The sequence below is a fragment of the Akebia trifoliata genome, chromosome 4 (assembly GCF_017979445.1).
Source record: "Akebia trifoliata isolate Shusen 1 chromosome 4, ASM1797944v1, whole genome shotgun sequence".
NCBI lineage: Eukaryota > Viridiplantae > Streptophyta > Magnoliopsida > Ranunculales > Lardizabalaceae > Akebia > Akebia trifoliata.
In genome coordinates, this window is record NC_141378.1 from 875,653 (window position 1) to 901,935 (window position 26,283).

The 26,283-nt window shown below is 33.7% G+C and overlaps 2 protein-coding genes across 2 annotated transcripts; one reads left to right on the forward strand and one right to left on the reverse strand.

Moving 5' to 3' along the window:
- Window positions 1-4,817: 4,817 nt before the first annotated feature.
- LOC147402733 (S-adenosyl-L-methionine-dependent methyltransferases superfamily protein) lies at window positions 4,818-9,856 on the forward strand (the record flags this gene model as incomplete). The annotated part of the gene is made up of 8 exons (XM_086438064.1): window positions 4,818-4,931; window positions 6,289-6,392; window positions 6,561-6,701; window positions 7,165-7,246; window positions 7,463-7,656; window positions 7,826-7,937; window positions 9,133-9,240; window positions 9,524-9,856. Coding segments are annotated over 8 exons (996 nt in total), but the record flags the coding sequence as incomplete, so codon positions are not given.
- A 944-nt stretch (window positions 9,857-10,800) lies between these two features.
- LOC147402734 (pre-rRNA-processing TSR1-like protein) lies at window positions 10,801-23,378 on the reverse strand. The gene is made up of 21 exons (XM_086438063.1): window positions 23,220-23,378; window positions 22,988-23,064; window positions 22,809-22,886; window positions 21,849-21,980; window positions 20,812-20,862; window positions 20,543-20,686; window positions 20,309-20,431; window positions 19,997-20,074; window positions 18,902-18,994; window positions 18,702-18,824; window positions 18,192-18,275; window positions 17,649-17,747; window positions 17,372-17,566; window positions 16,615-16,690; window positions 14,550-14,653; window positions 14,202-14,461; window positions 13,014-13,100; window positions 12,696-12,932; window positions 11,678-11,756; window positions 11,509-11,572; window positions 10,801-11,223 (listed from the first exon to the last, which is right to left on the reverse strand). Exons 1-21 carry the CDS (start codon window positions 23,308-23,310, stop codon window positions 11,105-11,107), a joined length of 2,394 nt encoding a protein of 797 aa, XP_086294189.1. The 5' UTR covers window positions 23,311-23,378; the 3' UTR covers window positions 10,801-11,104.
- Window positions 23,379-26,283: the final 2,905 nt, after the last annotated feature.

Consider the following 26,283-nt stretch of genomic DNA (forward strand, 5'->3'; position numbering starts at 1 on the left):
CGAAAATGACGTGGTTGTCCTCTTTTTTCTCTCGTCATTATGAGGTTAATATCATATACTCCAGAGAGTTAATTTAGCTACTCAACTCCATGTCTCATTTTCCCCTCATCTGGTTTATTTTATTTTATATAAGCAATTTTTTTTATTAAAATAGAAAATTGACATAAAGACCATAAAAGATCACCAAGATTTATGTGAATTCCTTGAAAATTTTACATCAAAATTTAAATATTTTCAAAAATAAAATAAGGATCTCTTTGCTTACTTGGTTATGAATTTTAGAGATAAATCGATTTCTTGCTTTTTAAATTTGTCAATTAGAAAATAATCCTCTACTCACTTGTGCATCTTGCAAAAGTAACAAAAGCTCATCGCACCAACATCCCTCTTGCACGTTAATCTGTTGTAAAGACTCTTCCAAAATTGTAGCCAAATAAAGAAAGAAATCAAAAAATAAAAATAAAAAATCACTTACAAATTTTCTTGAAATTATCTATCAATCAAATTCTGATTTTTTTTTTATAATTTAAAGAGAGTTGCTATTGGTCCCAACTTTTACTTATTGCACCCAAATAAAAAAATAAAGAAAAGAAATGAATGATTGCAAATAAGAGTTTAGAGTTGGGGTGCCAATAAAAGTTTGTTCATTCTTTTTGCAAGATTTTTTATTTTTTAAGATTTAGAATTTTATATGAGCCTAATCATAATCATAAATAATATGAAATTTTCTTTAACAAGTGTTATAATGTTTAGATTATAATTTAAACCAAACCTTTGTAATATTTGAAGATTTGGCTTAGATCTTTAGTTGAGATGTTATAAATAATTTAAGAAATTAGAGTGTAATAAGTAAAATTTGGGGTGCCAATAACATCTCTCTATTTTAAAACACATGATTTTGATAAAAAAAAAAAATCATTTACTTGAACAAAATTTATGATCATTTTATGGTTGATGATTCAAAGCTATATGTCAAGTGGCATGCAAAGGATACACGGCTTTGGATAGCTATCCAACATCGTACGGTACAGGATATATCTCTTCTTGCTTAATTTGAATTTTTAAAATTAAATAAACCGGAAGTGATAGGCAGATGTCAGTTGGGAAAAGGAATTGACCGGCTTTGTCAAACTGAAACCAAGTGTCAAGTCGTCTTTGATTCCAGATTAGAGACAACTAACAACAACCAAAATTGTTACGAGAGGAATTTACGAAAATACCCATAATACTTGTGCAAGTGATTCAAGATTTGCTAGCGTACAACATAAGCACATATGGTAAAGTGAACGATGCTTTCACAAATGTTTTTTTGTTTTTTGATCGGTTGCTTTCACAAATGTTGATCTGTAAAATGATGGATCTTAAAATTTATGGGCCCACTTTGTTACCAATTGCCATCTGGTTGTCAGATTTATTTTAGTAAAAATTACTTAATGCACCCAGTGAGGATCTTCTTTCTAAATCCTCCCTAACTTTTTAGGCAATAATTTGATCGACAAGTTGGGGGAATTTGTTCTTTTTTAAACTCTGAAAGTACCAAAAATATTTATTTCTTATATCTTTTAGCTTGATGGAATTTTTCAATAGAGATTGAAATAGATTTTGATGATGTTATGTAGTGAATGACAAATGGATAATCAATAGGGGTGTAATTTTGTCTGATTCAAATCAAGAATCGAACGAAATAAATCGTTTTGATTTGATTTGATTCGGTTTGGAACAAGTTGTGGTTTGATTTTGGGCTAAGAAATTAAAGAACCAATCAATTTGGTTCGATTCTTGAAATTTAAATATAACTTTCGATCTATTTCAAGGATTTGTAACAACTAATCACAAATGGAGAACAACTTATTTATAATTTTAAATATTTAATCCTAACATTTGTTCCTACTGTTTGTTAAGTTGTTATAATGTAGAGTTTCTATCGTCACACCAAGTTTTGCTTACACCACCCCAAGATGTGTGCTAATTTGTTAGTGATTTAAATATGAATTAGAGTGGTGTGATAATAAAATCTCTCTTATAATATATGCATTTTAGATATTTCAAGAATATCATAACCATTCATTGTAAAATGGGTGACATATTTGTCCACAATGATTGATCACAGACGTTCATCTAAATATTTCTTTCCTTTTTTTTTTTTTTCTTATTCAAAAGATGTGATGAGCTCATGATCCTAGTATCAGCATGAATGATCATCTAGGAATCTAATAATAATTTAAGTTTATAGACTTTATTTAATTGTTTACAAGCAGAAAACTTTATTAGGCTTCACTTCTTTATTTGAATAGGGACAGCACATTTAATCAGCTTTGGGCCAGGGGGGGTATATGGTTCCCATCATTTCGCCAAATTTGTAAACGCATAGTTGTTGAAGGTCTTTCTGGAGCGACACTCCAGGCCATGGCCATGACTGACCATTCACCAAAATTAATTAAAGGGTGGCAAGCAGTGAGTCGCCTTCGTCTTGCGTCCATTTCTTCTTTTTGAAAATATATGAGTCCTTTCAATCAGCAGTATCGCAGGCATACTAATCAAATTTCGATTCAATCATTCTAATTCAACAAGTTTAATTTGAAAATAAATTCAAGAATTTTTTTAACAGAAAAAAAATAATTTTGGATTCAATGCTAATTCAACAAGATCAATTTGAAAATAAATTCAAGAAATTTTCTAATATAATAAAAACAAGTCTAGCAGATGATCAAATTTGAGAAAATAATCAATGATGTTTTAAAAAAATATATATCAAATTTTCTAAATAATATTTGATTTTTTCTGATTTTATTAGATTCTTTTTTTTTTATACTAATTTCCTGATTTTTTGATAAACAGATGGAAACAAAGTCGCTTCTGCCTTGTTGGGGAGGTCTTGAACGTAGACCATAAATCAAACCATTAAATGTCTCACAAAAAAAATATGAGGCTCTCAATGACCACATCACCATCAATATATATTGTGGTTGAACAATGCACCAGTGTAACTTGGATGGGCCCGACTTGATTTTGGGTTGGGCTTGATGGAGCTATCCCATTATTGCTTTGGGTCAAGGCCTTCAGCAACTCAGTCTTAATTCATTATCATCTTTGCCAATTGGGGCCGGCAACATAAATCTTATTCAATTCTATCTAGATTTTTAGCTTCCAGCCCATCAGTATGGTATGAGTCGTTTGCATGGTAAGACGTGTTTTTGTTATAATTTTTTAAAGAATGTTTTAATGACAAAATCTCATTTTATATTTATTATTGTAAAAATTATTAATATAAAAAAGGATTATTAAATTAATTTGACAAATTATTGAAAGAATCCATATTGTATACATCCAAGGACGAGGGAGACATCTATGCAGTGATATTTAAGGTTTGGGATTGGAATTTAAACACTCTTTCATCTTGAGTGCATAAAATCCGAATTCTTATTGAAAAGTTCAACCAAGAATTTTAAAACTCGAACACAGGCTCATCAATTTTTATTTATTGTCGAACTCACCAATTTTATTTATTGTTAAGCTCACCAATTTTTATTGTTGAGTTCGACAAATTTTTAAAAAAATGTCAAACTCAAAAATAAAAAAATTGTGAGCTCAATGTAGGTAAAACCCACCCATTTTTGTTTTTCGATTAAAATACATGGAAAGATCAAATAAAAACTTGATATAACGATTTGTGTAGATGATTTCAAGTCAAAAAAAAACCTTTTACATACATCTTCAAAATGCTTGGGACTTCTTTTTCCTTCTCAAATCTTTTCCATCGGAATGAAGTCTCTAAAACTCAATTAGGATATCGAAAATACAATATTTTTAGATGAAAACAGGGAACTCAAATGATAAGGGCAGTTTCAACATTTTAATCGTAAAAGATGTGCAGCATGAGGTTTAAAGACCGATTAAAAATAAAAATTTTACTAAATGGACTATTAAGAGAAGTCTTAAAACTTAAGATCTAATTAGAAAAAAAATCCCTCCATCGGGATACTTTAGGTAATTTTTCCAATAAAATATAATAGAATAGAATAATGATCCAATCAAGTGTCCCCAGTCCTAACCAAGGTCAGGTGGCACCCATTTTATGTTAGTGACCCACTAACTACATGCATGTATGTGTTTCATCCCTTGATAAATCTATACACAAAAGATTGGTTTGATTGGTGATGTGAATTTATAGATATTAGCATTGTCTTAAGAAGGATTTCTATTCGTTGGATTTAAACTTTTTCTAGAGATTCAATCCAGTGGATACAAGTTATCAAACACTATGATTTTCGATCACATAGGGATGGACCACATATCCATATAGAGGGTCATTTGGTCCCAAAATTCCACATGGAATATTATGAGGTGCCACCTACTCTATAATATTATAATGTATGCTGCATCATAAGAAAATATTATAATACTAGATTGCTACTATTGCCACACCAACTTTTACTAATGCCACATCACTGTGTACAATTCTTTGATGAATTACATAAAAATTGGTGTGTGGCATTAGTAAAAGTTGGTGTGGCAATAGTAGCCCTCTAATAATATCAAATTATCACTCATTTATTCTGGCTTACTGCGAACCCGAATTTGATCCGACTAACATGGGATCGAAACCATGTTTGTGACTTGAAGTTAAACACGTCCACTTGATGCTCTTACTCTCTCTCTCTCTCTCTCTCTCTCTCTCTCATGTGATCTATTGCTTCGGTGCATACTGACACACAAAAGCAGGGGAAGGGAGAAAGAGAGAGAGAGAGAGGAATGACGACAGTTATTAGTTATTCCTCAACTGTATTTCTTCAGAGTTGGATTAGTACAAATAGTAATTCAAGACGTATTTCTTTCTTAAAACGGTTAAATCTGCCAACTGTTGGACCTCTTTTCGCACAAAAATTCGAGCTTCTTCAACTACCAATACCATCGAAGTTCAAACAAAACCTGTACGTATCTTATTTCTTCTAATATTTGGATTTTGAGAGTTTTAGACTTCTTTGGATTAAATTGTAATTTATTTTCATTTACATTTGTTGAAATACAGAAACCCCTTTTCTTCTCTTAATGCGTCTCTCGAGGGACCAAATTCAGAAGAAAAAAAAAAGTTTGTGTTCCAGTAATTTATTGTTTGATTCAATCTTATATATTTGAATGGGAATTTGATCGTTGTAATCCCCACTTTGACTTAATTTTCTAAGGTGTTGGACATGGATCTTGAAACCTAATTCAACCGTCTGTTGGCATAACCATGATAATTTATATATTATATTTCTTTTAACACTTTTTAGATCTTTTTTTTTCTATTTTTATTTTATTGAAAATAAGATCTATTATCAAAATTCAAAACACCTTAGACAGGAGACATAACAAAGCCACACCCAAAGCTTCAACATCTCATCACAATCAATCTCCCAATTCAAAAGGAAATCTTAGCTTCAAGAATACTAATGATGATCTCATGAAAGGCGTACTCCTTCCTCTTGAAAATGCGTTTTTTTTCGCTTCCATAAGACCCAACTAATAGTGAAAGGATTATGACACAAGCACATACACACTACTAATGTGAAAAGTAGTGATTATATGGGTTGACGTCAACTTTCTTGGTTGAAAGTTGGGTTGGTTGTCTCAAGAGCCTGGACAGCTCATGTTTTTGGGAAAGGGACATTTTAGTTTTGATTGGGCTTATTAGACCCATAGCTCAGTTGGCGGACATATTGCAATGCAAGGTTATTGTTGTTGTTGTTGTCATTTTTTTTGTTTTTTTATGATGGGGGTGTCCAGACCCGTAGGCGCCCAACTAGCAGGGGCAAGGCAATTGGCCTCTTGGAGCACCATATCTTACCCAAATCCCCCCAAACCACCATTCCAAGTAAGCCAAGATAAATCTCTGTGGGTGGTCAACGAGGGGGCTTGAACTCATGACCTCTCCCTTTTTGGAGGGAGGCCCTGGCCACTACGCCCAACACTCGTTGGTTCGCAATGTAACTTTGGGATCATGGTTTAAGTCCAGCTTATCCCCGTCCAAAACACACATGCACACACACACACACACACACACAAATACAAGCAGATAGGTTCAATTAGTTCAAGACTGGTTTGGCTTCTTGGATATATTTCTATCGGGGGTTCTCCCCTAACAATTATCAACTTTTTGTAAACGTTAATGACCCATTTGATGGAATTTGCCACAGAATTATGAGATGATGAGATTATTTTATTGTCTTTTATTTTCATAATCCCATGAAAAAAGTTATCCACCTTAACCGTTTTGAATTGATTCTCATTATCCTGTTTTTCATATAGGATATTATTTCAAATGAAAAGGGGGTGATCATCAAGAAAAATATATTGGCTTGTCCCATTTGTTACGACCTATTGATACAGAACAGAGATGCAAGCTTAACAGCGTAAGTCTTCTAATCGTGGCAGTAGGAAAATGCTGCCTATATGTCATCTTGGCATTTTCTTAAATCATCATTCTTTTCCATATCAATCTGAAATTCCGTACGTTAATTGTTCTTTGTTCATCATGCCTGCATTAATTATTTTATGTTGTATTGGTGAATTTGCTACAGAGAGTCCACAATTACTTCTAGCTTCCAATGCAACGTTTGCAAGAAATCTTACTTTAGCAATGAAGTATATCTTGATTTGACAGTATCTAGTGGTGCCAAGGAGTACAGTGAATTTCCACCTCCTTCAACGGAACTTTTCAGGTGCGAGTTCATCTCGCTAGTTTACCGAAACTTGATTGCTGGGTGTGGTCTCACAATCCACGTTGTTTGAACTGTGTTGAAGCAACAACATGGTGTTGGAATCAGTGAAATATTACATACTTGGGCCTCTATTTTGGAAACAATGATTAGAAATATTATTATGAGAAATTCATAAACACCAACTTTCTCTATCAATATCTTATGTTTTCTAAATAAATTAATACCACATGCATGTATGCATGATCCCTATCTTCACCCAACCTTTGGGTGCAGGTAGAGGTTTTAACTATATAAACTATCTTTATATATTTCTCAGACTACACGAAGCCATCTTTGTACATCTCCCCATTTAAATCGTATAAACTTCTACAAGAAGAAATTTATTCACTAGTATAGGAGGAACCTTACTTTTCTTTCAACTTATATCTTCCTTCTAACAGATGAAGATCATTTTTTCAAACAGGACTCCACTGGTATCATTTCTCTATGAGAGGGGATGGCGTCAAAATTTTATATGGGGTGGATTTCCTGGACCCGAGAAAGAGGTAATCTGATGTTCTAGTAAATCTACAATATATGATTTGATATTTAATTATTTTTTTGAGAAATTTTAAGTGCTTATTCATCATCCCTGCTGCTTATTGATGAAGTCATGGTGGTTTCTATCGTATTTTTAACATGTCAATGGCTATTTCTGCTCACCCACGTGACTTATGCTTCCACGGATCCTTCTAGTTAACAATCTAATAATTTGGTTACAGTTTGAAATGGCCAAAGATTACCTTAAGCCTGTTTTAGGTGGAAACATAGTTGATGCCAGTTGTGGAAGCGGGTTATTTTCAAGACTTTTCACCAAGAGTGGACTGTTTTCTCTTGTTGTTGCTCTAGACTTCTCAGAGAACATGCTGCAACAGTGCTATGAATTCATTAAGAAGGAAGAAGGCTTCCCTAAAGAGTACTCTTTAACTTACTAATTTGAATTCATTTCTCAGTATATATAGGTTCTGGCTTCAATTTTTCTGAAAGTTGTTTTGATTAATCTATTAGTAGGAATACCTTTTTGTTAAGGGTAAAATTGTGTTTATTAGATTATATATGATGTGGTAATACTTGTTGCCTTGCAGGAACTTAATCTTGGTCAGAGCTGATATCTCTCGACTTCCTTTCGTTTCAAATTCAGTTGATGCTTTGCATGCTGGTGCTGCACTGCACTGTTGGCCTTCACCGTCTGCTGCTGTAAGCATTATTTTGCTTTTGCTTAGTGTATTTGTATCAACACAATTTGTTATTGAATTACTAATCATTGATACTTGTACATTTTCCTTGTTTTCCAGTGAGTGTTGATAATTTTTCACTACTAATGGTTTTGTTGTTTGTTCTTTAATGCAAAGATGTGTAAATGTTCAAAATTTTGTCAGATTCGGTGTGTGAAAATTATTATTGCTCGTAAACTATGTTTAAAGCTTGGCATGAACATGTTTAATGGGCTAAACTGCACTAGTCATACTCCAATGCCCTTATTATGGATTTGTGTAATTTATATTCTTTGTTTATTTATTTATTTTAATTTTGAGTAAAGCTCTGTAACCCATCTTCATATCTGAGCAACTTAAAGCTTCACCAATAAGTAGAATAATTAACCCAAGTATTACTTCTAGTGTTTGGGTTTAGAGTCTGTTTGATCTTCTACATGATATTTATTTTATTTTATTTTATTTTTACTGCTTATAACTATGCACAGCTTGGCTCCCATATTTCAACATCTCCACAAATTACCTTTCATAAATGCTATTCTGAGACAAGTTTAACCGTCTATTCTTATAGGTAAAAATACATGAGGTGGGCTACTTGTGCTAACTGACCTATTTTAATTCCAAGTTCAACTGCCCATGTGTGGCAATTTCGATTCAATTTTTATCTTAGTTTTAACCTTATCTTTTTGACTTCCCTTCTTCCTCTTATGTCAACACCTTCCCTCTCTTCTCCTTAGCCAGCATTGGAAGTCCTTCAGTTTGAACATGGAGTACTAAAATGGTTGTTTTATTTTTTGAAGCCTATCAGAATAAAGATTCAAATAAAGTAGTATTGAGGGCTTCATTCAAAACCTTACTACACATTCTTTTCTGCCGCTCTATTCTATGTAGGGTGATACCATCTGTCAAAGTTTGCATGCTTCTTGTTCTTGTTGTTGGTCAAAAGTAACATCACTGATAAGTCGGGAATTTGACTCAATAATTCAAGGAAGATTAGAAAATACCAAAAAGCAAAACATATGGAAGATTAGAAAAGTTTGCGTGTTTATGGACAAATTTCAGTTTCAAACCTCACCAATTTAACTAAATAGTTCTGAGGAGACTTGAGATCCTTCTCTTTGGTAGTTTAAGTGAGCCCAGCATGTTCTCTATATAAACTGGCAGTTATGGTTTTGTAGGTAGCAGAAATAAGTCGAGTTCTAAGACCTGGAGGCGTGTTTGTTGCTACCACCTACATTCTCGATGGATTCTTTTCTGCCATACCGGTTTTGAGGATACTACGACAGGTATACTCATTCAGTTTTAAGCTCCTTTAGCACAGATTGGCTTGACATGGTCCAGAGTTATAGAATGCTACCTCAACTGTTCTCTTACCAAATTGCAAATAATAGTCCACAAAATGGAAATATTCAGCTTTGATGGTGGTTACCATCCAATCAAGTCAATATGTAGATGGGACCCATCAATTGGTGGGTCTTGTTAAACCTGCCTAATGGGTGGTGTTCACAAGAATTGAACTCTCTTTAGTACGGACTTGTGCTGATAATTGATAATTTGTTTCTCTTGTAGAATTTTGGGCAAATATCAAGCAGCCATATATTTTTATCAGAAGGTGAATTAAAAGATCTATGCAAAGCTTGTGGGCTAGTGGATTTTACGTGTGTAAGGAACGGGCCTTTCAGTATGCTTTCAGCAACCAAACCCAGCTAACTATGTCTCTGCTTTCTTGGTTCTTGCCTCTTCTTGATGTATTTTTATGAAGTTCCATTATCATTGGAATTGCTGTTGTATAATCCTAATTTCAAGCAAACAAAGTGAGAGCCTAAATTGTTTAAAGGGCTTATAGTTGTAACATGTGAAGCTTTTTTCAAGATGAATATAGAGGAAAATTTTCTGTTGTGATGGATTCAGATTTGGATCTGTGCAGGGTGACACAACTAATAATTGGATTTCGATACTTAATTAATGTCAGAATCTATGCTCATGTGAAGGGACTACATAACATAGCACAACACAACCTTGTCAGCTCGGACAATCGATTTTTTTTTAATTCATATCAGACTCTATGCTCATGTGAAGGGACTTATAACACAACCTTGTCAGTTCGGACGGTCGATTTTTTTCAACCGTGAGAGGTGGTGGGCTCAATTCCACCCCATACTTAGGTTAATACGGAATTCAGTATTTTGCGGCCTCCGATACTTTTTAAAAATATTTATCAAAAAGAATGTATATTCATAGCCAATTTACCCTTCTTTTTTTCATAAGCAGCCAATTTATTGAACATAAGAGACCTTACTCGCACCTGCTATTACATTAAAAATGGCATTATTGAAGTTTTTTAATTTTTGAAAAGAAGCAAAAACAAAGCAACTTTCAAGTTAAATGTTGCAAGTTATTTTTCCGTACTTATTAAAATATTTAAGTTCTACAATGAAATTTTAAATTTTGAAATACTTATGCATGTTGATTTTAGAAAACAAAAACAAGGCAACTTTCAAGATTAAACATTACAAATTATTTTTCGTAATTATGCACAAATTTAAGTTCTACTCTGAAATTTTAAATTTTCTATTTCTAACGCAAAATATTCCAAACAATTTTAACAATTATTTCTGGTGGGCCATCTATTAAATAACAACATCCAGTTATAACTGCAAATAGCTATTACACAAGCCTGTATGCCAGTCATTATTTCAACACTTGCAAATAAGACCCCTCGATGGCTCAATTGAGTGATCAAACTGCAGACGTAATAATCTCAAATTATAATTACCAAAATATAAGAGCCATCAAAATTCCAATGAAAGGTGACAACAATGTTCATGATCCAGCAACAGAGCCCATACTTCATAAAATAACAAATATATAATTAGAGACTTGAATAAAAAGAATTATTGGGGTTACAAGTACATAATTCCGGCGAAAAACAAAAAGCCAAAGAAAAAAAAAAATTCCCCCAATAATTTGAGAAATTGGACATTTAGATTCAACCACATAATGTGAACTTTCAATCTGAACCAAAGCTTGTATTTATCCAAAACAAAGAAAAAATAATCTGAACCAAAGCTTCATCCCCACCAGCAACACGTGCACAATCCCCAATCAATGCATTGAGATTCAAAACTGAATCAGACACCTGACTTGGGTTCAAGCATCAAGAATCGAGTATATTTGTTCTGGCCACTTGGGATATGCACGCTTGAACAAACTCATGCAAACGGTGTCGTGCTGCTGAACAACACCATTAAAGATGCACTTCATTGCTCCTGAAGAAAATATAACAAAATCATATCATCTCTATTTCTGTATAAATACCGGAAGAGAGAGCGAATACCCTAAACAATAAACATCTGCTTTAAGATAATTCCATCATTGCCAATAATAACTTTCATTATGTTTGTTTTTCTAATATCTTAATTCAAAAAGATGATTATGATGATGCCATTTTTTGACCAATCCGGACAGGAGAGATGCACCACTTGGTAGCACACCCCATCACCCTATTTTTCCACCAAAGAAGATTTATTGCAATGACATCATGAAAACCATACCATGTGTACCCACGGGTTCCTTGACGCGACCTCGACGACCACATTTTGTCCACACTTCCACAGGCTGCACAAACACCACTCACATCATAAGTGATTCTTTAACAAGCTTCATCTTCACTGAAATTTAAACATCAAGGATATGAAACATCGGCTAGGATGATTATCTTACTTTGAACCATCTGACATCTTCGGGAGTATGGAACATATACCGCACAGTAGCTTTTAGTTTTGACACTCGTTGAGGGTAACTGCAACAGTAAATAGTCTAGCTTTAGAGAATCACGCAATGGCATGTTAAAGCAACAAAAAAATATATATAACTGTATCCCAATAACTACTAATTCATTAAAACCATGTACAGTCCGATGGCAGAATGTAAATTTCATTGTGTGCGCATAATTGTTATCATAAAGCCTAGAGCAGATGTGGTAGCAAGAATCAGTACGTTCAATACATCTATTTGATGCAATCACTAAAATAATTTGTAATAATTGGGGGATAATACAATTCAGATTCTAAATAATAATTGGGATAAGCTATTACCCACTATGTACTCGTGTTCAAATGGTAAACATAGATCAGAAATTCAGAATTAACTTCAAAAGACTGTTTCAAGGTAGAGATATACAAAGGTATTCTCTGCAAATAAAAGAGTCAAAGATATAGTTACAAAAACTAATATCTCCCCACTTGAACATACCAGAAGCAAAATCCAAATGGATTATTTGTCTTAATAGAAATAGGAGACAACTCAAACCTAAATGAGAAGGATCTGTCTCCCCCGCCTTGTGCTCCTTAGGTGCACATGTGGGGTCAAGCTCCAGTATTCAGTGGGTCTGGCCAAGGAGATGTCTGAGGCCAACAACCTATACAATTGGATGAACATAACTATCCTATGCCATTTATTTTGACCTAGTAATCTCCTTGGCGGGACCCATTGTGATTCCCAACTGAGTGTGCAGCAAATGCAACCCACAAGAAGGATGGCTGCCTTCCATTTTGGCTCAAATCTACCCAAATTGAAATTTTGGGTATCATTTCCCAAATGCCAAAATTACCTTCTTTTTTTATAAGCAAATTTTTTTTGAAAAACGTCAAAATTACTTAGTGGGACAGTACATGAAATTCAATGATCTGTAGGGAATCACAAGAAGAAAATAAATTTGTGTAAGGATAGTAAAACCCACCCAGTTAAAATAATCTTTTTTAGAATTATCCTGTCTGGGTCAATACTTCTTAATGAACCAACAGCAGCAACAACAGGTGGACCAACCTCTCCCCCTTGCACACTCTTGAAGGCTATCAGAGGCAGGGAAGAAAACGAAATTGGGGCATAAACTGTAGCTATGGAAAAGCGTCCTGCATGCAGAAACCTCTCCATCTTGTGCTTGTCTGAATTTATATTATCAGAAGAAAAAATTGGCCTACAAAAGGATGAACTTCAATGTCACCAAAATGTTCATATTGGAGAATTAGATAATGTTACAGACATTAAAAGATATTACCTAGCAACAAATTGGCGGAAACCAGCATGAAAAATAAGTGCTTCCTTGGCTTTGATAGGAGAATTGTACGAGTCATGTTTCTTTATGCTGCATCACATAGAGAATTTAGTTTGGGGTACAACTAAACCTTTAGTTTTACATAAACAACTACATGTGCTATCAAAGAAAGCAATGAAACCATTAGGAAGTTTTAGAACCACCATACATATGGTGGTAACTACCAGTGTTCTTAAAAACTAGGGCTTGAGTTCAAGCGTTTCACTAACCAAAACCTTCAGGTTTAAGGCATAAGCCTCAAGTAGAAGAGAATATAAGAGAAAAATCTTTAGAAAAAAAATATTACAACAATTTTCAAAACATCAAACTCCCAAAATAATATCTCCAAATTTTGAACTCATTCAAGGAAAATCGAAACTAAGTCACATGCATAGTTCCATACTTCCAACTTCCCAAGTTTAAAATCCATCAACCAAAATGGAACACGTAGTGCAACAACTCAAAAACCCATAACACCATAAAAAGACTAAAGATGCGGAAGAGAAAGTTTGACATAAGGGGACAAAGTTGGAGGTTTGATGGGCAAGATATTCCAATAAAGATGGAACTTCACTACAGGAAATCGTTTAAATGTGTCCAGAAATTTGAATGTCTTAGATTTAGAGAGGATTGTCGCCTTGAGTGGGAAGGATGGGTACTATCAAATTTTGAAAGAGACCATCCCATCAGTCCCTAAAGAAAGATACAATTTTTCACTCCATAAATTAAGAAGCAGATTCATTTAAGCAGTTCATCTCTACTTCGCAAGAATACGAACAAGAAAAGAAACAAAGAATAACCATGCTACTTCAGAGTTACAAGAAAGTAAAGAGAATGGGAGGTGATTATGTGGCTATTCATTTGCAGAAAATCAACAGATAATTAATTAATAATGGCATTAAACTTTGATCAATTTGGACATAGGTCAATAAACTCAACTATGACGGAATTCTCAACGAACTATTCGACGAGAAGATATTTAATTGAAACAAACTGCAAGCTTGACCAGCTTCAAGCTCTGTTATTTGGACCATACATTAATAATGACTCTTTGTAAATTTTTATGCACCCAAAACTAGAATCTTGCAACTGTTGGTAGTAAATTGGCAATCTTATGAAAATTTCAGTAAAATAGTCCCGTGTAAGGAGTACCTAAAATGAAGGACAGACATCTTGGTCTCATGATGCAAGAGCCCACATGCAAGCACAGGCAATGATTTTGCCGAGAAACATAGCTTGGAAGCAATATCAACTGGTACTTCCTTGACATGGAATCTCACAAAAGAACCAGCTGGTATACATTCCTCCACGCTTCCCTGCTCCATAGCTAAAGCTTTTGCAAGGACATGTTTCTGAGTTCTTGTAAAGTTATCAAATGCAAAGATTCTAGCATAATCAGGAGGTAGAGATTCCTGTCATTAGTAAACAAGTAAGGTGAGGCTCTTAAATTTCAGAACTAAAAGAACAAATAAGCAGTTAGATAGTTATAACATTACTGACTTTGGGGTCCCATGAAGAGGTCCTAAAAGACTTGAGGCCTCTGTACTTCGCAAAACGCTTTCGAGCAGGAACATCTAATGGGGTATCCACTTCATCTGGAAATTCTGAAACCATAACGAATAAATGAACATAGCTTAAAAATAGTTCAGACCAGTGTTGGAAACCAGCCCCTATTTCTCGAAGATGTGTAATTATTCATATTCTGTTCCCGTCTTTTCAATTAGAAAATTCAGTCTACAGGAGGAAATGTGGGCAGACAAAAAACATTAGCAACCATTTGACAAATTATCTACATTTTATCAACCATCATGCAATAAAATTGATATCATGCATCACCAGAGGGGGAAAAAAAGTGCATCTCACCAATAATTAGATTAAGGGAATCAATAAAATTCATGCTAATTCAAGTTCGAGCCGACAAAGCTAAAGGGCATATAGAATTGACTCAGAAGGCCTCTATTCCTCAATTCCTACCAAATCTTTGAAGAAGATTCTCTTGAACTCCTTAAAAATTTCACTCCTATTGAGTCACAGTTTATTAAATGAGTTCTAATTCTAAAGTAATAATGTATGCGCATCTAAAGCAATTGTTTCTAATTCTACAATAGGTACTAAAATAAGGTATAAACTGAAATCATGCTCTAGATAGAAAGCAATGGATTGGAAGAACAAGATTGTGTAGCCGACACCTAAAAATACCAGAAATGAGGGTCTGATGATGATGATTCCAACATTGACATGAGCCAACAAAAAAAGGACAGAAATATGTACGACAATGTTTTAGTATGTTTTGCAAAAAATGTTCGATGTACAAAAACAGGAAAAAAAAATTCTCTAGCAAAATTTTAATTGCTTCCAAATGTTTCATAAAATAACATATTGCAAAACTTTCATTTCAATGTTAAATTAAGCATTAAATAACCATCATAACTAATAAAATTGATTTAATCAAATAAAAGACTTTTCCAACAAGAATGTAATGTAGACCAAATCCAAGGCAGCAAGTCGCAAAAAGCTACTGAATCATCCACACGTTTTCTCTACCAAATGTTGTCATTCATAAGTGGATGTAATGCAGAATGATTGATTCAGATCAAGCTTATGCAAAGCAGAGGAGCCAGCGCTAACCAAAGTTGGAGCAGGAAAGCATAAACCACTGGTTCATAATAAGAGAAAAAGAGAAATGGGGAGGGGAGTGGGGTACAGGAGTTAGGTGTTTCTTTCAATGGTCCAAGGAAGTATTTAGAGCTACCTATAAAAGAAAGTATTAACAGCTGTCTTATAAAGTGGCTGTATTAACAAAATTTCAACTTTAAATAGAATTTGAAAACAGCAAAAGGTGTGTGGGATAGAGTGATAGCAGTTTAACTTCCAGTATCTAAGAATTTGATCCCTAGCCACATTCAATTCTACAACAACAAAGTCTTATCCCAAAGGTTTCAGATGAGCTAAACGAATCCTGTTCCTTAACTCCACACTGTCCAAAGCCAAGTCTTTTGTTATTGACAGTAAGTGTATATTTACTTTCACTATATTCATGCATGTTATTTTGGGTCTTGCTCTCGTTCATTTAGGACCTTCAATTTGAATATTTTTTCTAAATAGGGTTGTAATCGGCCTTCTTTGAACATGCCCAAACCATCCCAGCCGACTTTCTATAGGTTTATCACCAATTAGAGCTACTCCTACATCTCCCGGTTCGATTCTAATTTTATCTTGCCATCTCAACATCCTCATCTCTGCTATGCTAAATTTATTAACATGATGCTTCTTGTCTGCCAAACATTCAGCCCCATAATTAAGAAGAATAAAAAAAACATATATTGTATCACAGGGGGAAAAAAACAAGAAGCAGGTTTTCTTTCAAATGAATCAATAATTATTCGAAACAATTGTATCACAGGAACTATTGTATATTTTAGATAGTTATCACGAAACTAGGAAAGTGACACTTATATTCAGGACAAAGAGAGATGCCCTTGTATAAGGAAATATTGTAAATTTTCTACGGGTAGTTATCGTAAAACTATGAAAGTAACACTTAATTCAGGACAAAGAAATATACCCTCGTCTTCAGCATGTGCATCTTTAATCTTCCGAATCTCGTCTTCAATCTGCTCCCGTGTCAAGTTCTCACCCTCCTGAAAGAACAAAAAGCATCTTATACTTTCAAATATGTAAGATTGCAACATCTAAGGCAAACATTCTAGCTATGAAAACATACCAAAGAATTTAGACAATCATGAATAAGAACATATACTAGTTACACTATTAGCAACAGCACCAACAATAAAATGAATCCTTAAGAGAATACTAAACCATATGAATAGAAGCAATAGTAAAAAGGAATACACCAGCCATCCAAACTATGGTAAATTAAAAACAACATAAGACATCCCCAAACCAATTAAATTTTCATGTAGAAATTTTAATTGCCATGGAATGTGACTGAACCTAAGTAGGTTGTTTCAGAAGAATGTGGCAAAAAATTAATTATTCAAATTCTGCAGCATACTATAATCATACTGCTCCTTATACAAGGATTTGATCCAATTAGAGAGAAAAAAAATCAGGTGCAGCTCTGTGTCTCAAGGGGCACACCTTTGCTTTGAGCCAGGAAAAACCTTATTATATAAAACCTCAGTTCTGTCTTTTTGTTTTTGAAAGTTAAATATATAAAACTGATGCCAATTTTTCACTGAAAATAAAATAGAAAAGGCATGTTTGCACATTGACTCAATAATCAGCATGTCTTGCAGCTAAACAACCCAGATGAAAATGTAACTCAGTAAATCAGTCGAACTGATAAGATTAAAACCTACCATCATCGTAGTATCAGCTTCAGTTTCTCCATCTGAATCTCTCAAGTTTAGTGAAGCTTGGTCTTCATCAAGATCCCAATGATTGTTGCCTTCATGACCAGACAAATCATTTTCTCCATCCAATATCATACCATCTTCACCATCACTGCCGCTATCTGAATCTTCCTCGTCTGTATCCTCCACAATCCAAGCAGCCTGCACATCAATCAGTATCATCAGGTTAGGTCTTTATCTATGAGAAAGCATAGGCAAACACCAAGATGGACGAATAGAGAACCTGATATTCCGAGGTGCCTCGAGGAAGGATCTTCTTTTTTAGCTTTTTTTGTTTGTTACGTTCGTCAGCCTCAGCCATTTCTGTTTCTGTTGGCCATGTCTAATTAAAGATAACAATGCCATTAGTAGCTTTACAACCACACAAGTAACTTTAACCACAAAATAAAACCAAAATGGATGAGTTAATGTATGAGAAGAATAAACTAAGTTCAGGAAAATTGGAAGAATAAATTTCAACATGTGAATTTTATTTCTAATGTTCACAAACTATCTTAAGAAAAACATGGTGAATTTGATTTAAAATATTCACAATATAACTTCAGAAAATCATGGTGATGCAGACTGGGTGAGTCAACGCAAACTGACTGGCATCGCACAACATGGAAAAGCCAAATGATGAGAGCATCAGATGAAAGCTATAAGAAATCAGGATAAAAGCATTTTGGTAGCAGAATTAAAGCTTATAATATTGTAGCAAATTATAAAAATTCTATATTGTAATAAAATATATCTAGCATGGGTTTGATATCTTATGAAGGCATACCTGTTCTCCTGCAAGAGGGTCTGGAACATTTTCCGCAATTAAAGGTTCTTGCTTTAAAGGATCAGGAACTAAGGAGCGTATAGTCTGCAATTTTTAACAAGAAGCATTAGATGTGTAAAGTAAGGAACTAATATTGATACCTTAAAATAAAAAATAAAAATTTTAAATAAAATAAAAGAAAACAGGAACAAGCTAGCTTGTTAAAAATGCTACCATTTCTTTTGTTTTCTATGGAAAAAATCCAGTTTGGGAGCAAATTTTCCATACAACAAATTCGATATTCCAATTAACCACCGTCTTGTCAAACTTTTTCATACAGGATGAAGTAAAATGAACTCAAGATGAAGTGAAAAGATATTAATTTATCTAGAAGAGGTAAAGTGTACACTGAAACATGAATTCCTATGAGTTTTATTAAATAGATAAAAAAGAATTACGCTAACAAAAACCAGCCATGTCCAAACTTCTACCACTTCTACCTAAATGCAAAGGAAAAATAATATTTAATACCTGCACATCATGTAATTCATCTGAATCCATTAAGTCCTGCCCTTTCCTTGCTTTCAAAGGATATGGATCCTTGAGAACATCAATTTTGCACAACTGAAAATCACCTGCACCTGACACATGAACCTAATTTGAAGAAGTAAGAAATGCATGAAACCACTACCTACAGATAACCAAGTCATTCCAAAGGATGAAAAAGATACCAGCTGATTCACTGAGAGACTATGTGCACGCAGATAACCAGAGAGGAGGAGGGTACATTTTCCTGGATTCCCACCATCAGCAACTAAATCAACCTGCAATATAATACCTTAAAGCCATTTAAAACAAAGAACAAATACAAAGCACTGCAATGAAGTAGGCACACAACTGCAGATAACCATATTGGGGGGAAAAAATAAGGGCTCAACTTGATAATCTCAAATAAATTCTTTTCTCATTTTAAATTACCAAGAGAATAACTTCACAAGGTGTGAATGATGAAATTTTTATGTGAGATTGATTTAACTTAGAAACAAAGAAATGCACTTAACTATAACTAGCTAATAAAAGCTGGATTAAGAGATGTTTAAACTTTAAAGAAGCCTCCAAAAGAAAGTAACTAACACTTTAAAAATGAACGAAGTTAAACAAACTATTCAAAATCCACAAGGATACATAATATCTAACTTCATTGGAATTAATGAAATCTTATAATTTTTATCCAATCAAAACCCATAGTTATATCCACAAGAAGCAACAAAACTACTGCTTTGAGTTGATGCTAAATTGAGTAAAATAAATTACATGCAAATCACCTATTTTTTATTGTGAAAAAAATGTTGGATTTAGCTCTTGGGTAATTGCTTCTCAGTGCCTACGATTCCGAAATTAGCAAAACTAGCTAATAACGGCAGAATGTACATCAAACTCCAAAAAAATCTGATCATGGATTCAAATAAGGATAAAAGAACTCAGAATATAAGAAAGAAATAACTCAATGAAAATAACTAGTATTTCTACTTTCTAGTGATAAAAGAAATACATCAAAAGAAAGACAACCAGATTCTTTTAATGGTTTAAAAGAGCATTCTCACAGAAAAAGCAGGTGTATACAAAGTCCTCTGAAGCATCATAAATATGTATTACTCTGGTTCATAAATATTTTTACACCATGCAATGAAAAAGAGATAGGAAACTTAAGATGTGCTCAGTTGAAACTAATCATTATAAACTAATTATCATCTAACCATGTAACATAGAATGAATCAAACTAAACCAGGCCTTAATGAGGAACCCCTCGTAAATGCAAAGTATACCTCCTGAGCCATAAGGTAAGGTCGTTGGTTTCGCCAATGTGGAACATTGATGCGTTGCTCCTTGAAAAGCCTCATGAACTGCAACCAAAATAGAAGAGAAAACATTGATGACTGACTATTAGTATCCAGTTTGAAACAAGTATAGTAAGAATAATAACAGAATTTACGGAAAATTATTACCAGCATAAACAAAACTGCAACCAAACGTTTTACCACCCACCAGATCCTACTACTTCTAGCTAACATCAAATCCTTATTTTTGGAAGTAGTAACTCAACAAAGCTGGAAACTTATTCAAGTATAAAACATTACCTTATGCAACTCATCCTTTGTATCTGCCGGATAAAACTTAGAATCTTCTGGAAATTCAGATGCAAGGCTAGATATGCACAACTTCTTCAAATCATTTCTTTTTTTCAGCTCCACAGGAAGATCCTGCGGGCATAAATGGGGGAAAATAGCCTTTTAAGTAACAATGGACTTATCTTAAAAAAGTATCCATTAGAAATGTCCTCAGAGACATACTACAGGCAACTAAGTACTCACTCGAATCAAGACAACAGTGTTTGGTAAACCAAGAGCTCTAAAGACAGAAAGGCACTGAATTCCGAATGAATCAATGGGAGAACTGGAAGTGTCTTCTTGGTAGAAAGGACCAGTTGATGCCACGAAAGCAATCAGATCAGCAACCTATATATCAATGTGTATACTTTAGTTAGTAAAGAAAAAAAAAAGAGAGCGAAGTCAAGGAATCTAATCTGCAAACTTCCATAATTAAGGGGGAAAAAAGTACACAGTCCTGAATGAATAAATACCTTTGCCATCTCCATGCATGCAAGCAGATCCCCATGAGGTGCTTCCAAGACCTGGTATAGACAATTCAAATTTTCAGAATGTGCAGTTGGTTAAGTATCATCATTAACAACGTCATATATATTATATACATTATCCCATGTTGTAGCCAACCATAGGAATCGTATTTAAAAATTCATCAACAGAACATTTGCTCTTGTATTCCCAGTAACTAGCAAACCTTAATGAGATAAATATTGAAGCATTGACAAGGAAAAGTTGAATGACATCAACAGAAGACGATCAGCCGATCAGGTTTCTTTTTATTCAGTAAAGTATAAACATATTATCAAGATAGAAGCATAGAATGTTAACAGAATGAGTTGAGAAAGGATCTCAAGATGAGTCTCCAAAGATTTAAAAAAAAATACCCATTAAGCAGAAAAGGTTAGAGAAAAGAAACAATAAGACTGCAATTTCGCTCCAGTTGAAGATGAACAAAAGCAAATGCATCTCGTATCTCTATTGTTGAACATCCAGTTAAACCAGGTAGGTTTCAAATTCAAGATTATTGCCTCTTTACCTTCAAAAATGTGCTTAATAATTTTTTATTTTTTTTCATTTCCTTTATATGATCAGATTGTATTCATGGATTAAACAAAATAGCAATTTCACCACAAAAGAAGATTTATGAGCAACAAAATATGATAGTAATTATTACTTAAGACGGCAACAACTCATCCATCACAGTATGTTAGGCTGTTCTCCTCTTGTGTTTAGGTCTACAGTAAGGGGTGCTACTATTGCTTGGTGTACAAAATTCAATCCACCATTTTTTTTGTTTTTTATGACTGGATTGCATTTCTCTAAAGAAAATTATCTCACTATCATGAATTCAGGAAACAGTGAAATACCAGGCATTATATTAATTTGTAATTATTATGGAGTTAGTATAAGAGAATTATATTCAGGTCACCTATCCCCCTCCCCCAACACTAAAATAAATAATCAAATAAACTACATGGAGGAATGAAAACATAAATAAAGTGTTGAAACCTACTGTTGTTCTAAGTTTGTAATCAGGGGAAGCAACTGTAGTAGACGTAGTTTCTGCATCCTCCGGAGATAACAAGGCCAGAATCTCTTTTGCAAGTACTTTTAGGTTTACTGATGCTGAAAGCCCAAAAAGAACCTGTTGAAAACACAAATTTAGAATAATATACGGACTTATCCAAAACAATATATTCAGATAAGAAGGAATAAAATTAATTTAAAAAACTCAAACAAATCCACTCCAAATTATCTACATAGAACACTAAAATTATAGACGGTCGACTTCTCACAAAGTTACACCAAATAACCCTACTAAACCATGAAGGTGCCAGCTAGCTTAGTTGGAGGGGCAGATTTACAGTGGGAGCAATGCAGGCACCTGCCCCCCACACGATTTTTTTTAACTATAGCGTTTTATATGACTTATAACAGCAGCAGAAAACAAACTCCGTCACTGTTGCCCCCACAAAAAATTTTAAATTTTGTTAGGGTCTTAGTTGCTCCCATGCAGAGAAAACCTGGCTCCTCCCCTATAAGTTGGTAAAGGCTACGGGTGATGATACAATAGACCTGGGTTTAATTCCCGTCACCATCAAGTTACTGATATCATTAAAAACAGGCTCACCGATCCAAAAAAGAAAGGAATAAATAAAATCCTACTAATCCCTCCATAATCTTAAACATAGAATTCTAGTGTACAATTCTATCAATATATATATATATATATTGTAGAATTAGGACCTAGTTACACTGCCCTGGCCAAAGAATTTGTTAAGCTATTGGAACTTCAAAGATCGATGTTGCAAAGTAAGTTTAGACAATGAATGACAACAAGTTGCATTTTCCACAGAATAGATAACAAATAAACTTGAAAAAACAAAATTGCCAAAAAAACAAATATGTATATATATATATATATATATATATATATTTGATGAGTGAAACTTCAAAAAAAAATATAACTCACTATAACACGGGGAGGAGATTCTGATCCACTTGAGGCCCTTTTCTCCTTCAAAAGAGCCGTCCGTCTACGATCACGAACCTAAACACAAGTTTTAAAAAAAAAAACCTTCAAAGTTCGTTTATTTATTCTATTTTAAATGCAAAATAAATAAATAAAATTGACAGATTATACTAATTTACCATTTTATTATGTTGAATTCGAGCAGCTCGAGCTCCTTTTGCAACATTGCGTTCGGATTTTGAGATCCTGCTCTTATCTATATCACCAAAAACAACAGAAAACCGATCAAAATTACCAATTATGAAGAAATTATAAAGTAGAATCATATAAATTAGATCAATAACTGAGAAAATCTATGGAGACGAAAAAAGATGATTAAAGATGTAAGCTGAATGGAGAAAATAATAAAACCTGTGCGAGAAGTTTTGTGGACTTGACGAGACGCTTTCGAAGAGAAACGGGTCTTGTGAGCTTTGTTGACCTGAACTCGAGATCCCGCCATGGGAACTGAGAAGAACTAAAACGGAGAGTTTTACAGAAGAACAAAACCCTAACCCCAAAACCCTTTTTAAGGGACACAGTCCTAATTGTTTTAAAACTCGTCCGAGACCGATACGTATCGTCCGAGTTAACTCAGTGTCGGAATTGAACGAGACCAACTCACAAAATCACATTTTAACCGAGATTTTGGACTCACGTTCAATTTTTTTTATTTATTTTTGATCGAAACGTCTCAAACGTATCGGAAAATTCGTCCGATACGACTCGTTATCGGGCTTGAACGAGAAGAGACGCCAAACCAAGTTTTAAAGGCCTTCCAAAACCATACTTTTCCAACTTTGTTGCAAACTCCTCCTTCATAAAGACACTTATTTCAACGAAGACATGACTCCTAAAAAGAGCGAGCTATTGACACCCACATGTTTTGCTCATCACACCAACTTGTTGAACCCACTGCTAGTTTCACCCACCAATTTATTTTAACGTATTGAACCTTTCAATAATTTTCGATAGATACATACCAAACATTTCCAAAAAATTCGATAGTAATATACTAAACGTTTTTCATGTGGGATCATGTGCAAGGAATTGGTATGTAACTACAAATCTAAGAACAATAAATTTAGTAGATACATACGTTATTAGATCCCATATTATAAAAATTTTTGCTCGGTGTGTACCTACTAAAATAGTATTAATGAGTTCGGTCTTGCCTTATCGAATGTACTTCACATTTTGTAAAAAAGCAAAAACTAATATAAACGATAAAGATAAAATCAATTTTTAACATGGTTCATTTGTAAAACGACTAAAAATAACTCCAAGAACAAAAGATGATAAAAGCTCAATTATGTCAAATAATTGTAAAAATCATATTTTAGTAAATAATGTCTCCCTCAAAAGGACTATAAAACGATATTTTGATGAATCTCTAAAGAAAAATCGTTTGAATATGTGAATTTGATTTAACTTTGATACGGCTTAATATGCTTCGTATTTGTAGGAGGGGAAAATTGCATTTGTTTGGTGAGTATTAGGTAGGTGTATACTGTAAAACATAATAAAATCAAAAAATGTATTTGTGTACTTGCACATTGTTGACATTTAACGTTTAAGTGGGTGTGACTAACAATAAAAAAGTAAGTGTCAAAAGTACGCATGTTGTTAAAAAATGTGTACCAAAAAAATCTCGTGATACGTTGATACTCAATTTATCAAATATTTGGATGACAAGGACTTTGAGGGAATATTTGGTGTCCCTATGTTCTAAAATTGATGACAAGCACCTTGATTATGCTCATCTTTTATAAATCAATGAAAAAAATCTCAATGACAAAAAATAAAAAGAAAAAGAAAATCTTGTTCTCTCTTCCCAAAATTAGCTTTCTTCAACTCACTTAAATGATGACAATGACTACAATAGTAATTATGATGATGTGATGAGGGAGGTCGTCATCAAATTGATTTGGGAAATATATATAGGAAAATGTTCGGCACCCTACTTTTTGCCCTACGTTCTACCTTATGTGTTTTGTCCTACATGGGTTAGAAGTTTTGGAATATGCTGGTTTTTTGTGAGGATGATCTCCATGGTAAGAAGATCATCCTCACAAAAAATCAGCCTATTCTGAAACTTTTACCCCCATATTTACAAGTTGAAGAATCATGGATTATTTATTTTTGTAAATCATTTTCGATGAGGTTAGCAGTTTCGGAATGGGCTGATTTTTGGTGAGGATAATCTCCTCACCACATAGATCATCCTCACCAAAAATCAGCCCATTCCAAACTTCTAATCCATGTAAGACAAAACATGTAGGGCAAAAACGTATGGTAAATAGTAGGGTGCTGAACATGCCTCATATATATATTATGGCATTCAGATGTCTTAAAGAGAATCAAACATTTTTTTAATATACGGGTTAAAAGCTTTGGAATTGGCTGGTTTTTTTGTGAGGATGAGCTCTTCACCATAGAGATCATCCTCACAAAAAATCAACCCATTATAAAGATCATCTTCACAAAAAATCAACTTATTCTGAAACAACTAACTCCTATTTTGAAAAATGTGTGGCTCTCTTTAGGGTCTTCGAACACTTTCCCATGTATATGAGATGGATTTATATGAATCAAATTATCTTCTATCTATATGGACTACATCTCCATGTGATACCCAAAAAACATGATTGTGTGCTACAATATAAAATCTTAGGAATTCCCCCCCCCCCCCCCAAAAAAAAAAAAAAAAAAACAAACTTTGGTTCTAATTTTTAAATTTAGAAATTCAATGGCCGACCATTTTCAAATTCAAGATCGTACAAAAAAAATAGTATTTTTTTTTCCAAATCCAAGCTAAATCATGAAATCTGTAGGGTTGAGATGCAATTTGGCCTACACGGCAATCCACATGGCTCATATGAGGTCTGCATGGTCCTTTGGTTCATGCAACATTTTTTCCCTTATATGGGTTGAGATGCAATTTGGCCTACGCGGCAATCCACATGGCTCATATGAGGTCTGCATGGTCTTTTGGTTCATGCAACATTTTTTCCCTTATATATATATATATTAGATTTATTAAAACATATAACAATAATTTTTATTTATTGTTGGGATCAAATTTTTTTGTTGATCTCAACAATAAAAAAAATGTTGATCCTGACAATATAAACATTGAATTCAATAATAAGTAGTGAACCCGATAGTAAATTTTTTGAATTTGACAATAAAAAATGGTGAACTCAACATTGTAAACGTGATTCATTTTTGTTCTTTTTTTCATTTTTTTTTTCCAACCTCAACATTGGATAGGTTTTCTCGAAAAACCCAAAATACATATAATAAAATTGTAAAACAGACACTAGAATAAAACGTTACAATGAATGTTGAATTCAATAATAAGAAGTAAAATTTTTTGAATTTGACAATAAAAAGTGGCGAACTCAACATTGTAAACGTGATTCATTTTTGTTCT

What these genes read in the sequence shown, in the direction of transcription:
- LOC147402734 (XM_086438063.1), bottom strand. Translation starts at nt 23,310, where the DNA reads ATGGCGGGATCTCGAGTTCAGGTCAACAAAGCTCACAAGACCCGTTTC. An exon ending in ACCCTCTTGCAGGAGAACAG is followed by an intron (nt 17,748 to 18,191) that starts GTATGCCTTCAT and finishes ATCTTTAATTAG; the next exon opens with ACATGGCCAACAGAAACAGA. An exon ending in TGCACATGCTGAAGACGAGG is followed by an intron (nt 14,654 to 16,614) that starts GTATATTTCTTT and finishes TTATGGTTTCAG; the next exon opens with AATTTCCAGATGAAGTGGAT.